The sequence below is a fragment of the Hyla sarda genome, chromosome 4 (assembly GCF_029499605.1).
Source record: "Hyla sarda isolate aHylSar1 chromosome 4, aHylSar1.hap1, whole genome shotgun sequence".
In the NCBI taxonomy this organism is placed as follows: Eukaryota; Metazoa; Chordata; class Amphibia; order Anura; family Hylidae; genus Hyla; species Hyla sarda.
This window is the reverse complement of record NC_079192.1, coordinates 268,582,657-268,598,736: the sequence shown is the minus strand read 5'-3', so window position 1 is coordinate 268,598,736 and position 16,080 is coordinate 268,582,657. Positions and strand designations below refer to the sequence as shown.

The following is a 16,080-nucleotide window of genomic DNA, read 5'->3' as shown; positions in this document are numbered from 1 at the left end:
TCTAATTGCCAATGATCAAATGCTAATGGCCTAGCTTAAGGATTCTCCGCTCTTTTGAATGAAGCAGCAGAATGAAGAAATGGTAGACTATATTCTGTATGTGAGGAAGGAACCACAGACTGCTTTAAAATAAACTATTAATTATATAAAAATCTGTTAAAATAATAAAAATATTCTGGTGATCTGCAATTCTCTAATATTTTGTGTAGGTTCACCAAAGGCAAACCTATATTTTAGAAGCATTCCATATGAATGCTCTATGTCTGGATTAGAAAGGAAACTATTATGCACTTTAAACAATGTCCTGTCCAACTGAATATTGCACACCATAAAAAGATTTAGCTACTCCTCTACTTAATAGACAATATTTCCTGTAATCTGGATTTACCTGTCCATTCTTAGCTTGCAGACAATGCTTAATACATCCACAACTCCTTCTTCCCTCAGCTGACAACAGCCAATGGATGTAGCAATGAAGCAGCCGGTTCTTCCAATTCCAGCACTGAAAGAAGACAGACAGTATTTTAGCAAGGGTTGTGACATTATTAAAGCTCAATAAGAACTATAACTCATTGCTAATCTAAATGCTGTAAAAATTAATGTTAATCCATATAAAGCTCAATTCCAGTTTACTTCCTATATCAATATTTTAGGCCAGGTTCACACTGGCAAAAATGTGCGGAATGTCCTCGCGAAAAACAGGTGTGGACATTCCTCATATTTGACTAACTGGAAGGTGCTAGGACCGCTCGGAAATGCGCCATCTCATAGACGGCAATGCAATTCCTAGCAGACCCCGCAGAAAGAATAGACTTGACTATTCTTTCTGCATATGCCGGAATTAGAATTTCCACGGCAGAAACATCTGGCACAGAAATTCTGCTGTGTGAACAGTGCAGCAAAATCCCATTGAAATCAATAGGACTCTGCTGCTGCAGAATGTCTGTGCGCAATATTCATGCAGAATTGCACACAGACATTCTGCAATGTAACATGGTCTGATTGTGTCTGAAAATCTGCAGTTATCGCTTTTCTCCATGGACTGTAGCTGGGATGGTCGCTCATTACCATTCAGGACCTAAGCTATCATCACGGCCCATGGACATGCGTAGCATAGTTCCTGGGGAAAAAAGCATACCCTTTTTTCTAGTCAAGCCTTTAAGGGTGGGTTCACACTACGTTTGTATGGTAAGGGTGCCGGATCTGGTTAGGGGGAGCAAAAACCATCTGCTTCCGTATCCCAGCCCGAACCCAGAAATACATGGGAAAGGAGTTCCTGCGCTTTTTCTACAGCAGGAACCTTGTTACCATTAGTAGGTATCCTGCAGGACCAGCCCTGGAGTCTAAATTTTGAGTGAGTTCCCAAACTTTTTTTTCCCAGGACCCCTGCCCGAACCCCATTCATTTCAATGAGTCGGCTCATTTTTGCCCATAAACAGTTCTCTAACCGGACCTAAAACCGTGGTATACCATGGTTTTAGGTCCGGTAGGAAGACCGGATACGGGGCAAAAAGAGAGCCTACCGGAGTCAGCATTTGACTCCGGTAGGCCCATTAAAATTAATGGGGTTCGGGCCGGATCCGGCTGGGATACGGGAGTGGCCGGTTTTTGCAAATGGGATCCAGCACCCATTCACTACAAATGGTGAACAAAACCTTACCTTTAGTTACGAATGAATAAAAGAACCTTATGTAAGGCTACATTCCCACTATGATTATGCAATACGGCAGTATTTAGTCAGGCAATTAAACTGATATGGTTAAAAAATGAGCCAACTGGAGTCACTATCTGATTCTGTTCGGCTCATTCAAATGAATGGGATGTGGCACAGGTCCCAGGGGGATACGTCAGCGGACGATTTTTACATTTCTCCATCGGATCCGGCTGCTGTATTGCATAATCGTAGTGGGAATGCACCCTCACTCAATATTGGTACCAACAGGTACATATATGTAAATTGACTTCACTTTTTATTTTTATTTTATTTGTGAAAGGTTTTATTGTTACTTTAAAGCAAAACTAGTTTAGTAGGTGCCCCAATAGTCCTTTGTAAAAGAAAAATAGCACAATTTTGCCAGATGACACTCTCCTCAGCTGCATCTGACAAACTTCTGCTCTTTTAAATCACATTTTTCGGAATCCAGCAAAGAATACTTTTTTTTATTATTTGCAGAATCCGTAATTTTTCGACAGATCCTATCTGTTTTTTTCAAAGTTTGCATTTTTTTTCGACTGATCTATTTTTTTTTTTTTTTTGTAGGAAACCAAATATAGAAAAAATCTGTTACGGACACAAACAATTGACAACATCCATCATCTTATACTTAAAATAAACATAGAAATTTTAATTGGATAGAGATAAAAAGCAACATATCCCATTTTTCTTCTTTACGAACCAGTGTAAAGTCTACGCTATCCTATCCAGCTATAGATAAAAACAGAATTCAACAGAAGCTACAGAAATGGAAGCTCCTAACAAGGTTCTCCCTTCTCTTGAGACATATGTGTCCAGTAGAAACAGGAAATCGTGACGTGAAAAGAGTTTCAGTTCTGCACCATTTAGATATGAAAGGGAATTTTAATAAATTCAGAGGGAATCCTTGAAAATGTTTTCACCTCCAAGATGATAGAGAGAAGTGTTGATGCAGATTCAGTCTGTTATAATAGAGATAAGTGGGAATGCCAATACAGATGAATGTGTCAGAGACTTAGAGATATGGGAGATTTATCAAAACCTGTCCAGAGAAGTTGCTGAGTTGCCTATAGCAGCCAATCAGATCGCTTCTTTCATTTCTGAAAAGGCCTCTGAAAAATGAAAGAAGCGATCTGATTGGTTGCTATGGGCAACTGAGGAACTTTTCCTCTGGACACGTTTTGATAAATCTCCCCCATAGGGCTTAAGCTTTCTGGGCATGCTGGGAGTTGTAGTTTTGCAACATCTGGAGGGCCCCAGTTTGGAGACCACTGTATAATGGTCTCCAATCTGTGCTCTTTCAGCTGTTGCAAAACTACAACTCCCAGCATGCACTGACTGTCCAGGCATGCTGGGAGTTTTAGTTCAGCAACATCTGGCCCTTCAGGTGTTGCCGAACTACAACTCCCAGCATGCCCTTCAGCTGTTTGGGCATGCTGGGGGTTGTAGTTTTGCAACAACTGGAGACACACTGGTTGGGAAACATTGTCTGTTTCTAACTCAGTGTTTCCTAACCTGTGTGCCTCCAGCTGTTGCAAAACTATAACTCCCAGCATGCACTAACAGACCATGCATGCTGGGAGTTGTGGTTTTGCAACAGCTGGTGCACCCCCCCCCCCCCCCCTGTGAATGTACAGGGTACATTCACATGGGCGAGGCTTTTACAGTGGGTTTCTCGCTGCAAGTTTGAGATGCAGCAAATTTTGCACTGGGAAACTCGCTGTAATCCCCCGCCCATGTGACTGTACCCTTAAAACACTACACTACACTAACACAAAATAAAATAAAAAGTTAAAAACACTACATATATACATACCCCTACAAAGCCCCCCTCCCCCAATAAGAACGTCCGGTACACCACTGTTTCCAAAGCAGAGCCTCCAGCTGTTGAAAAACAACAACTCCCAGTATTGCCGGACAGCCGTTGACTGTCCACGCATGCTGGGAGTTTTGCAACAGCTGGAGGCACCCTGTTTGGGAATCACTGGCGTAGAATACCCCTATGTCCACCCCTATGCAAATCCCTAATTTAGGCCTCAAATGCACATGGCGCTCTCACTTTGGAGCCCTGTCGTATTTCAAGGCAACTGTTTAGGGACACATATGGGGTATCGCCGTACTCGGGAGAAATTGCGTTACAAGGTTTGGGGGGCTTTTTCTTCTTTAACCCTTCATGAAAAGGAAATGTTGGGGTCTACACCAGAATGTTAATGTAAAAAATTGTAATTTTTTACACTAACATGCTGATGTTGCCCTAAAAAAGCCCCCCAAAATTTGTAATGCAATTTCTCCCGACTACGGAGATACCCCATATGTGGGCGCAAAGTGCTCTGGGGGCGCACAACAAGGCCCAGAAGGCAGAGTGCACCATGTACATTTGAGGTGATTTGCACAGGGGTGGCTGATTGTTACAGCGGTTTTGACAAACGCAAAAAAACAAAACCCCACATGTGACCCCATTTCGGAAACTACACCCCTCACGGAATGTAATGAGGGGTACAGTGAGAATTTACACCCCACTGGTGTCTGACAGATCTTTGCAACAATGGTCCGTGAAAATGAAAACTTGTACAGCCCACTGTTCCAAAGATCTGTCAGACACCAGTGAGGGGCAAATGCTCACTGTACCCCTTGTTACGTTCTTCAAGGGGTCTAGTTTCCAAAATAGTATGCCATGTGTTTTTTTTTGCTGTTCTGGCACCTTAGGGGCTTCCTAAATGCGACATGCTCCCCGAGCAAAATTTGCTCTCAAAAAGCCAAATATGACTCCTTCTCTTCTGAGCATTGTAGTTCGCCCATAGTGCTTTTCAGGTCAACTTATGGGGTACCTCCATACTCAGAAGAGATGGGGTTACAAATTTTGGGGGGTATTTTCTGCTATTAACCCTTGCAAAAATGTGAAATTTGGGGGGAAACACACATTTTAGTGGAAAATATATATATTTTTTTAACATATGCAAAAGTCGTGAAACACCTGTGGAGTATTAAGGCTCACTTTATTCCTTGTTACGTTCCTCAAGGGGTCTAGTTTCCAAAATGGTATGCCATGTGTTTTTTTTCTGTTCTGGCACCATAGGGGCTTCCTAAATGCGACATGCCCCCCGAGCAAAATTTGCTCTCAAAAAGCCAAATATGACTCCTTCTCTTCTGAGCATTGTAGTTCGCCCGTAGTGTACTTCAGGCCAACTTATGGGGTACCTCCATACTCAGAAGAGAAGGGGTTACAAATATTGGGGGGTATTTCCTGCTATTAACCCTTGGAAAAATTAGAAATTTGGGGGGAAACACACATTTTAGTGAAAAAAAAAAGATTTTTTTACATATGCAAAAGTCGTGAAACACCTGTGGGGTATTAAGGCTCACTTTATTCCTTGTTACGTTCCTCAAGGGGTCTAGTTTCCAAAATGGTATGCCATGTGAGGGTTTTTTGCTGTTCTGGCACCATAGGGGCTTCCTAAATGCAACATGCCCCCCAAAAATCCCCTTGTCGCTCTTTCCCTTCTGAGCCCTCTACTGCGCCCGCCGAACACTTTACATAGACATATGAGGTATGTGCTTACTCGAGGGAAATTGGGCTACAAATATAAGTATACATTTTCTCCTTTTACCCCTTGTAAAAATTCAAAAATTGGGTCTACAAGAACATGCGAGTGTAAAAAATGAAGATTGTGAATTTTCTCCTTCACTTTGCTTCTATTCCTGTGAAACACCTAAAGGGTTAAAATGATGACTGAATGTCATTTTGAATACTTTGGGGGGTGCAGTTTTTATAATGGGGTCTTTTGTGGGGTATTTCTAATATGAAGACCCTTCAAATCCACTTCAAACCTGAACTGGTCCCTGAAAAATAGTGAGTTTGAAAATTTTGTGAAAAATTGGAAAATTGCTGCTGAACTTTGAAGCCCTCTGGTGTCTTCCAAAAGTAAAAACTCGTCACTTTTATGATGCAGACATAAAGTAGACATATTGTATATGTGAATAAAAATTTTTTTTATTTGTAATATACATTTTCCTTACAAGCAGAGAGCTTCAAAGTTAGAAAAATGCAAAATTTTCACATTTTTCATCAAATTTTAGGATTTTTCACAAGGAAAGGATGCAAGTTACCACAAAAATTTACCCCCATGTTAAAGTAGAATATGTCACGAAAAAACATTCTCGGAATCAGATTGATAACTAAAAGCATTCCAGAGTTATTAATGTTTAAAGTGACAGTGGTCAGATGTGCAAAAAACGCTCTGGTCCTTAAGGCCAAAATGGGCTTGGTCCTGAAGGGGTTAAAATTAGTGCATGAGATGTCATTACTGCCATCACAACTAATGTCCGTTAGTCATAACGGGCCTTAACGGGTGTACAAAAAATGCCATAGACATGAATGGGATATTTTGACAGACTTTTTTAAAGATTTTTGATGGGAGTTGGAAACGTGGAAGACAACAGTAGCGTGAAAGGGGACTTACTCCCCAGATGTATGTTGCAAGCAACAATATCATACATTAAACCTTGTCTGTTGTACATAAGAATTAAGTAAATAAATAAAGAAATAGTGTACAGTGGTCCCTCAACATACGATGGTAATCCGTTCCAAACGGACCATCTTTTGTTGAAACCATCGCATGTTGAGGGACCCGTGCAATGTAAAGTATAGGACTGTGGTATAGTATAGGACTGTAGTATAGAACTGTGGTATAGTATAGGACTGTGGTCTACAACCTGTGGACCTCCAGATGTTGGAAAACTACAACACCCACATGCCTGGACAGCCGTTGGCTGTCCGGGCATGCTGGGTGTTGTAGTTTTGCAACATCTGGAGGTCCGCAGGTTGAAGACCACTGTTAGAGGAAGTTGTACTCACCTGTCCTCACCTGTCCAGACCGTCACCGCTGCCCGGGATGTCGCCGTCCATCTCTGTCGCCGCGTCCCAGAGGTGTCCCCGACGCTCCAGCAAGGCCTCTGCTTGCCCGGCATCCGCGCGCTCCGTCGCCGCCATCACGTTGTTATGCACGCCGCTCCTATTGGATGACGGGACGGGGTGCGCAGCAACGTGATGACGTCGATGGAGAGCGCCGACGATGGAGCGGATTCCAAAGAGGACATGCCGGAGCCCTGAGGACAGGTAAGAGACATCACCGGAGCTCACGGGGCACCATAAACGGCTATCCGGCGACAGCTGAAGCAGTCAGCGCTGCCGGATAGCCGTTTATGCGATGGCCCCGACATAAAAAAGCATCGTATGTTGATGCTGCCTTCAACATGCGATGGCCTCTGAGAGGCCATCGCATGCTGAAATTATCGTATGTCGGGGCCATCGTAGGTCGGGGGGTCACTGTATTATAGAACAACATAACTTTATATACTAAGACGTGAACTCCCCTAATCTTCTATTTTACCATGTATATTATGTATCCTAACTGACAAACAAAGAAAATCAAATGGGGAGTTATTGATGTTGTTATTATTCCTGGTGTTGGCAGAATGCAACAACAGATACACAGTCATGTGATTATGGTACTTATAGCACATATTATTATCACATATCACATATCTGCTTGTTTGTCCGTCTGTTCTTTGGTGTATATGTGATATTAGAGTATGTATATAGAGCAGTTATTGTCACGGTAAGTGCATTCTCCTAACATAACATAGCAGCCCACCGATAGCAATCACCAAATGCTACAATGCAGACAAAAGAACTCCTCATCAGACATGCGTATCAATATGTTGTTGCTATGTACTGGCTAAAAGATTATAAATTGAAGGTGTATATAAGGCTGCATGTGTTGCTTTCATCTCCCTAGAAATGATATTCTCTGGACATTCCATATTTCCTCCCCACATTCCATTCTACCTCCTGCACAGGAAGTTTGTTGTGCAAAGGAAAACATCTTGTGTGTGTAGTCAGGATATGGAGATATTCCGAAGTGGACTGTATGAGTTAGGACTACAAGTTCTAAGGGTAATACGGGGCCGTAGACGTGCATTGTACTCCTGGAGGAATAGTCACAATACACTTTCTAGTACACAGACTGGTCCCAGCATTCTGAAAAGCTTCTACACAATGGCCTTGTAACAACCACAAGCTATGCCCAGGAACATTCTCATCGGTATAGTCAACAGTCAACAGCAGCTAGCCAAGAATGTTCTGTACAGGTCAATGCAGATTACCTCGGATTTCCAACTTTTTTCCGAGTTTTATTTACAGTTTTCATTGTAATAAGACATCTATCTATTTTTTTCCCTTAACATTAAGTAGCCTTCCAAAACTGAAACAGGACAATAATCCAAGTCTTTCCACCACTGCCCAGTGATTAAATTAGTAAAAAGCAGGATACGTTATGGTGGCAGCAGACACAGGTTCGCAACAGATGTTCCTGTACGTCTGTCCTTCTGTAGCTCAGGAGCACTACTACCCTCTTCCACTAGAACTTACAATACATTTGGTAAGTCTTCAGACCCTTTCTCTTTTTTTTTTTACACTTTGCTGTGGCCTTTTACTAAAATCAAAACAACTAACGTTTTTCCATCATTCTGCACTCAGTACCCCATAATGAGAACGTGAAGACCCTTTATTATGACACTTTATCTCTGGGCTCCTCCCATTTCTCTTGACCATCTCTGAGATGTTTCTACACCTTGACTGGCGTCACCTGTGATAAATTCAGTTGTTTGGACATAAAATAGAAAGACACAGCCCTGTCTATATATGGTCTTACAGCTGCCAATGCATTTCAGAGCAAAATCCAAGTCATGAGGGGGAAAGAACTGTCGGTAGAGTTCAGAGACATTATTGTGTGGAACCACAGATCTGCAGAAACGTAAAAAAACTAACATTTTTGCTGCACTTAAAGGGGCACTCCGCTGCTCAGCATTTGAAACAAATGCTTAGAGCCGGCCCCGGGGGCTTGTGACATCACGGCCATGCTCCCTCATGACGCCACATCCCGCCCCCGCTATGCAAGTCTATGGGACGGGGCGTGACACCCACCACACCCCCTCCCATAGACTTGCATTGAGGGGGTGGGGCGTGATGTCACTAGGGGCAGGGCCATTACATAATTTTCTTATGAATGCTAAGCAGCAGAGTACCCCTTTAAAGTTCCCAAGAACACACTTCACTACATAACTCTTAAATGAGAGAAGATTAAAATAGGCCGTCCGGCTCCTTACATGACAGTGCGCTCAGCCTATCACTGGCCGAGTCGGGACATCACTGTGGCTGGGGATACGCTGACGGCTCTTTGAAGTTACCGTCCCCAGGAAGCAGCACTGGAATATGTAAAATTCATGCAGTACAGATGTCCTTTAACATCTTTATCTCTGGTGGTCTAAAGTAGTGATGAGCTGCAGGGGCCATATTCGAATTTGCAATATTTTGCGAATATATAGACAAATATTCATCCTATGTTCGTGAAATTCGCATATTCTCTATGTTCATTCTTTTTTTTTTTCATGCGAAAATTCGCATGAAATTCTCATAGTGCGCATGTGCGATTGTATCATTCACCTAACAGAAGGGAGGGATCAGTGCCCTCTGACTAGAAGTACCGATATTTGCAAATATTTGCATATTGTGCATATCGTCATTATGAATATATCCAGAATATATCCAGAATATCATTATAATCTTAATATTCCCGAAATTGCGAAATGCCGAAGAAGAGGGCAGAGAACAGAAAAATACTAAAGGGGAAATGAATGACACTAGGAGGCAATGGAATCTGTGCCCATTTGCCATACATTCTCCCTTTAGGTTTCTCTTGAGCCTTGGTACACCAATGTGATGTATTTAAGCTCAAAATAACAGACCTGCTGCCTGCTAGGCTTTGTAAAGCAGACTTGCTCCCTGTCCCTCAGTCGTCACGCATTCAGAGGAACTGAGGCATTATGTATAGTGCCCCTACTCCATCTTATGTCCTGATTCCAAAATGCTAATACAGACCCTTGTGATGATGTCATTGTAATGGCCTTTATCTATATTAGGGACAAGACACAAGACTGAGAGTTAGGTCTCCCCTTCCACGGTGAATCTGTGGTCAACAGTGGGTGCAAGAGAGAGGGCAGTGTGCAGTAAGTTGTACCAAGGGCAATAAATTGCACCCTGAACAACTGACCCCCTGTGCGACCACAGGATTTTCACAAAGCTAAGATTGGTTATGATAAGGAAAATTAAAAGATCTACTTATAATATAGAAAATCACCTGCAATGTACTACCACTGGGCCCCTTCCCGTAAATGATTTACTGTCTTCCTCCACATCCAGCATCAGTTGAAGGAGAGGCTGAGCACTGTCCGGAGTCTTGTGGTCAGGCCAAGAAGTGTACCAGTAATGCTTCACAATGCGGGACTGGCTTCCTTGCTGGAAATAAATAAGAAAAATAAATACAATTAGACATTCGGTATGTTCTTATCTGAATGTATTACGATTTCATTACTACTTACTAGGATTTACTACTGGTGACCAGTAAATCTTAGTGAGATAGATGGGGAGAAACTAAAGGAAGGGTGTCATCCAAATTATGCTTCTTTTCTAGCCCAGAAGGTAACACTGAACAAAACTATGGGGTAAACTTACCAAAGTCAAAATGATTTTACACAAAGCTAATTTTCTTTATCTCCCTCCAGAGTCAACAGGATGATGTGGTTAATGTTTTATTATTAATTATTATTATTTTTTTTTAATAATTTTTTTTTTATTTTTTTAAATATTAATGTGTTATAACCTGTGGTTATGGCAGCATGATTCTGCTGCTACATAATCCAAAATTTACTCCCGTGTTACTTTCCGGATAAGTAACCACGTACAGTTCTGGCACAGTTCAGAATTCAAGTTATCCTGAATTTCGGTGGCAACTAATCTCTGCAGTCACACTATAAATACCAAGTGCTGCGGATAATATACAATTTTTGTGTTAAACTGTTTTAGATTTATTTCACACATTATTTGGTTCCTACAATTCCATTTTTGACTTATCTATCCATGGAAATCAATAGTTCATCACTGATGGTATTTGATAGTCTGTTATCTATTCTTTGTTATATAATTCTGTCCCGATTTGACAAGGGGTCATGATCCATGACCACAGATGAGCTTACAGAGAGAAGACTGAAGTCCCACATATGTATCACTTGGATGTTTTTGTGATATCACATACAAGTGAATTTTGTGTTTGAAAATGATGCCAATCCAAAGATATAAGGCCACTTAACCCTTTCCAAATTAATATATGTAAATTGCCTTGTTTATTATTATTTTTGTATTAGAATTTCCATACCCATTGTAGTATTGCAAAACAGAGGAATGCCCAGCGCAGGTAGATGGAACGGATACTTTATTTCAGAAACTTCAGCTCATAGGTGGTGAAGTTTCTGCAATAAAGTATCCGTTCCATCTACCTGTGCTGGACATTGCTCTGTTTTGCATTTCTCTACTGAAGGCACTGCCCACGCCAGTCCAGGCGCTGCGGGCTTGGGAGTGAGCTGGACATTTTCTCTGTTTGCTTGCCATTGTAGTATTATATCATTAAAGTAAACAATATTTTTACATATAAAAGAAGTGATCCTACTTGGACCACAAACAAGAACAATTATGAAATTGGCATATAGTAAGGCTTTCCCTGTTACCAATAACAACCAATCACAGTTCAGATTTCATTTTACCAGAGCTCGATAATATATGAAAGCTGAGCTGTGACTGGTTTCTGTAGAAACTTCATAAATAAGACTTCATAAATCTCTCCCAAAGAGTTAACCAATTAAAAGATCTTTTTAAATCTGTTTTTTGACCTTGGGCCTATCAAAAAAGTTGCTCAGATATCATTTACACATGCAAATTTTATTTTAACATTATTATTTACCGTATTTTCGCCGTATAAGACACACTTTTTCTTCCCCAAAACTGGGGGGAAAAGTTGGTGCGTCTTATACGGCGAATACCTGCGGCCAATACAGAATATTACCGATCGCGGTGATGCCATGTATTAACCCTTCAGACGCGGCAATCAAAGCTGACCGCCACGTCTGAATCGAAAATAACACTAACCCGGTTGTTCGGGACCACTGCGGTGAAATCGCGGCGTCCCGAACAGCTTACAGGACACCGGGAGGGACCTTACCTGCCTCCTCGGTGTCTGCTGCGTGCCGGGATCCCCTGCATGGCCGGCGCTCTCCTTCGACATCATCACGTCGTCGCGCACGCCATCCCGTCATCCAATAGGAGCGGCGTGCGTAGCGACGTGATGATGGCGACGGAGAGCGTGGATCCCGGGGAAGAAGACGTCCGGAGCATCGGGGACACCACAGGGACGCGGCGACAGCGATGGAGCAACATCCAGGGCAGCGGTGACGAGTCCGGAGCAGCGGGGCCAGGTGAGTATTACCTCCTATCCAGTGGTCTTCAACCTGCGGACCTCCAGATGTTGCAAAACTGCAACTCCCAGCATGCCCGGACAGCCAACGGCTGTCCGGGCATGCTGGGAGTTGTAGTTTTGCAACATCTGGAGGTCCGCAGGTTAAAGATCACTGTTGAGTGCAGAATCTTTTTTTTTTCTAGATTTTGCACCTTTAAAATAGAGTGCATTTTATATGCCAGTGCGTCTTATAGGGCAAAAAATACGGTATTCCATTCAGACATGCAAAGGCTATGTGATGGATATTGGCCCTGGTATTGACATAGATTGCATCTTAAACTCCACATCAAATGACAATTCGCATCCAATAAAAGTGAATGGGACATCTGCAACCTTTATCACATGTACTGTAGTGATAATTTGTAGTGCAAAGTTAAACCTGCAGTAAAGAAGTGACATGTCACTCATTTGTCATGGACACCATGTGGAAAACCCATGACTAGCCCCCATTGATTACAAAGGGGCTAATCCTCATCAGAATCCATGTTACTGCAAATTGCATACCTCTGACACATTGGGGGCAGCAGACCCAGGGGCAGCCTTAGATTTCTACACATCAGATTAGTATCCGACTCTAAGAGTTCATGTATTTTCTCCAATGTAAGTTAAGACACAACATATGTACAACTTAGACAAGAGATGCATGATTTCTGCTGCCTGCATGACGTTATTTGGATCAGGGCAGATACATGGATCATAGTGAATCCTGACAGATCCTACAAGAACATTGGAAACTAGATGTTGCAGAACCCAGTATCAATGTAAACAGAGGTTTAAATGGGCCCATGCTTCATTGCATCTTAGTGCCATTTAAAGGACCGCGGCAGTGAGGGCTTTTATATTCAAATAACCTACTGTGATCCCTTTAGTGCAATAAGTGTTACCTTTAAGGTGAGACTCCGAATCGTATAGAACTCTTGTTCACTGACACTATTAACAAGCACCTCGACATTCCCATATATTCCTCTCTTTTCAGGCCAGTAGAGGACGCATTTCTGTGGGAACAAAATGTCATTCACATAAGTACAAATTTAATGTCACGCAGATTAGCAATATTTGTTATTGTCTTTTTGCACAATGTTCTATAGCATTGACATATGCAAATATGATAGTACAGGAACCTAAGGGCAGGAATTAAGGCAGCTGGAAAATCAACCATTATGTAGTCTATGTAATGTAGTTTAATAACACCTTGGCCTTGCCCAGATCAGCTTATTGTTTTTATATATTCTACTATGAAGTACACATTAGGCTGTGCTATTTCATATATTCCAATTCTGTACATGTATGTTTGGACCAATACAATGATTTATTATTATGCATTACCTACTAAAGTCAATTGCCCTCATTTACTATTCTAAACCCGACTTGTTTTGTCGTTTTTTTTTTGTTGCATCTTTGTCTGCGACATGTCGCAGACATCGTGCGCCAGTCTGCGACACGATGCAACATTTTTCCCCGACGGACCCAATGTGGATTCTCCCAAACCCAAAAAAGGGGCGTAACCCGACATTTCTGAGCTTTCCCACGTATTTATAAAGGTTTCCAACCCGAATTTGTTGAATTGTTCTGGATTTTTTCCCCACAACTCAGAGGAGTTGGAAACCGAAACCAACAAAACCCACGTGCGACAAACAGGATGCGACATAATAATAAATATCAGGGGAAAAAAGCAGTCGGGTAAGAAAGCAAGATAGACTTACAACCCGATTTTCTAAGTAAATGAGGGCCAATGTGGCGTAACCGTGACAAGTATCGTGTATATAAAAACTCATATGCTTGTAATGTGAGTGTGTTCTTTTTTGGTATTATGCAGTGTCCATTCATGTACACAAACCTTATCTCTGATTTGCTGGAACAATTTTAAATGTAAACATGCACACGACATTCACCTCTATGGAGTAACAATGTATTTAACAGAAGTATTTTCCCAGACAACTAGTGACAACTATGGTGAACACAATATCTACATGCACACAAATAAAGCAGAAAATATGAATATGTCTATGAATCTGATATGTCCAACTGACCTGTTCAGCCTTTCTACAAGATGAACTATCAAGAGTCACTGGAGCTTGTAACAGCCATGAGCTCAGCTAAATCACTGCCTGAAATATGGTGACAAGCTCCCTTATAAGATGATTAGGGGAAAGAAAAACATTGAAAAGTTCAGCAGCCACCCATTGTGGAAATGTTCACATTGTCACTTTATCTGATCTGCAGTCTCTACTCCTCCCTATGAATCTGAGGGAAATTATAAACATGGGAAAACAAAAGTCTAAAAATACGATTGTACCCTGACCAGTCTGCTCACAAAACCAAGCTTTGTAGATGGATTTAAGTAAAAATACTATTTTTTTTTTAGCTAAAATATGCACATTGCATGGAAGTAGGCCCTAAAATAGAAGTCAGTCATATCCACATCATATTAAAAGGGGTACTCTGGCAGGAATATTTTTTTTTTCAAATCAACTGGTGCCAGAAAGTTAACCCCTTAAGGACGCAGGGTTTTTCTGTTTTGCATTTTCATTTTTTTCCTCATCACCTTCTAAAAATCATAACGCTTTCAATTTTGCACATAAAATTCCATATGATGGATTATTTATGGTGCCACCAATTCTACTTTGCAGTTAAATTAGTCATTTTACCCCAAAATCCACAGCAAAATGGAAAAAAAATTCATTGTGCGACAAAAGTGAAGAAAAAAATGTCATTTTGTAACTTTTGGGGGCTTCCGTTTCTACGTAGTGCATTTTTCGGTAAAAATAACACATATCTTTACTCTGTAGGTCCATACGATTAAAATGATACCATACTTATATAGGTTGGATATTGTCGTACTTCGGAAAAAAATCATGACTACATGCAGGAAAATTTGTATGTAAAAAATTCTCATCTTCTAACCCCTATAACTTTTTTCTTTTTCCGCATACGGGCCGGTTTGAGGACTCATTTTTTGTGCCGTGTTTTGAAGTTTTTATCGGTACCATTTTTTTATTGATCGGACTTTTTGATCGCTTTTTATTCATTTTTTCATGATATAAAAAGTGACCAAAAATACACAATTTTGTACTTTGGAATTTTTTGCACGTATGCCATTGACCGTGCGATTTAATTAACAATATATTTTTATAGTTCGAACATTTTTGCACACGGTGATACCACATATGTTTATTTTTATTTACACAGTTTTTTTTATTGGAAAAGGGGGGGATTCAAACTTTTATTAGGAAAGGGGTTAAAGGGGTACTCCGGTGAAAAACTTTTTTTTTTTTTTAAATCAACTGGTGCCAGAAAGTTAAACAGATTTGTAAATTACTTCTATTAAAAAATCTTAATCCTTCCTGTACTTATTAGCTGCTGAATACTACAGTGGAATTTCTTTTCCGTTTGAAACACAGAGCTGTCTGCTGACATCATGAGCACAGTGCTCTCTGCTGACATCTCTGTCCATTTTAGGAACTGTCCAGAGTAAAAGGAAATCCCCATGGCAAACATCTGCTGTTCTGGACAGTTCCTAAAATGGACAGAGATGTCAGCAGAGAGCACTGTGGTCATGATGTCAGCAGACAGTTCTGTGTTTCAAAAAGAAAAAAATTTCCGCTGTAGTATTCAGCAGCTAATAAGTACAGGAAGGATTAAGATTTTTTAATAGAAGTAATTAACAAATCTGTTTAACTTTCTGGCACCAGTTGATTTAAAAAAAAAAAAAGTTTTTCACCGGAGTACCCCTTTAACCCCTTAACCCCTTAAGGACGCAGGACGTAAATGTACGTCCTGGTGAGGTGGTACTTAACGCACCAGGACGTACATTTACGTCCTAAGCATAACCGCGGGCATCGGAGCGATGCCCGTGTCATGCGCGGCTGATCCCGGCTGCTAATCGCAGCCAGGGACCCGCCGGCAATGGCCGACGCCCGCGATCTCGCGGGCGTCCGCCATTAACCCCTCAGGTGCCGGGATCAATACAGATCCCGGCAT

At 41.4% G+C, this 16,080-nt stretch overlaps 1 protein-coding gene across 2 annotated transcripts in view; it reads right to left on the bottom strand.

Moving 5' to 3' along the window:
• PTPRR (protein tyrosine phosphatase receptor type R) overlaps positions 1-16,080 on the bottom strand; it is a 182,217-nt gene that overhangs the window by 5,400 nt on the left and 160,737 nt on the right. For both annotated transcript variants that reach the window (XM_056574125.1, XM_056574126.1), the window contains exons 12-14: positions 12,984-13,094; positions 9,892-10,049; positions 389-502 (exon numbers count right to left, since the gene is read on the bottom strand). In XM_056574125.1, the coding sequence (XP_056430100.1) occupies positions 389-502; positions 9,892-10,049; positions 12,984-13,094 (383 nt within the window). The remainder of the gene's footprint in view (positions 1-388; positions 503-9,891; positions 10,050-12,983; positions 13,095-16,080) is intronic.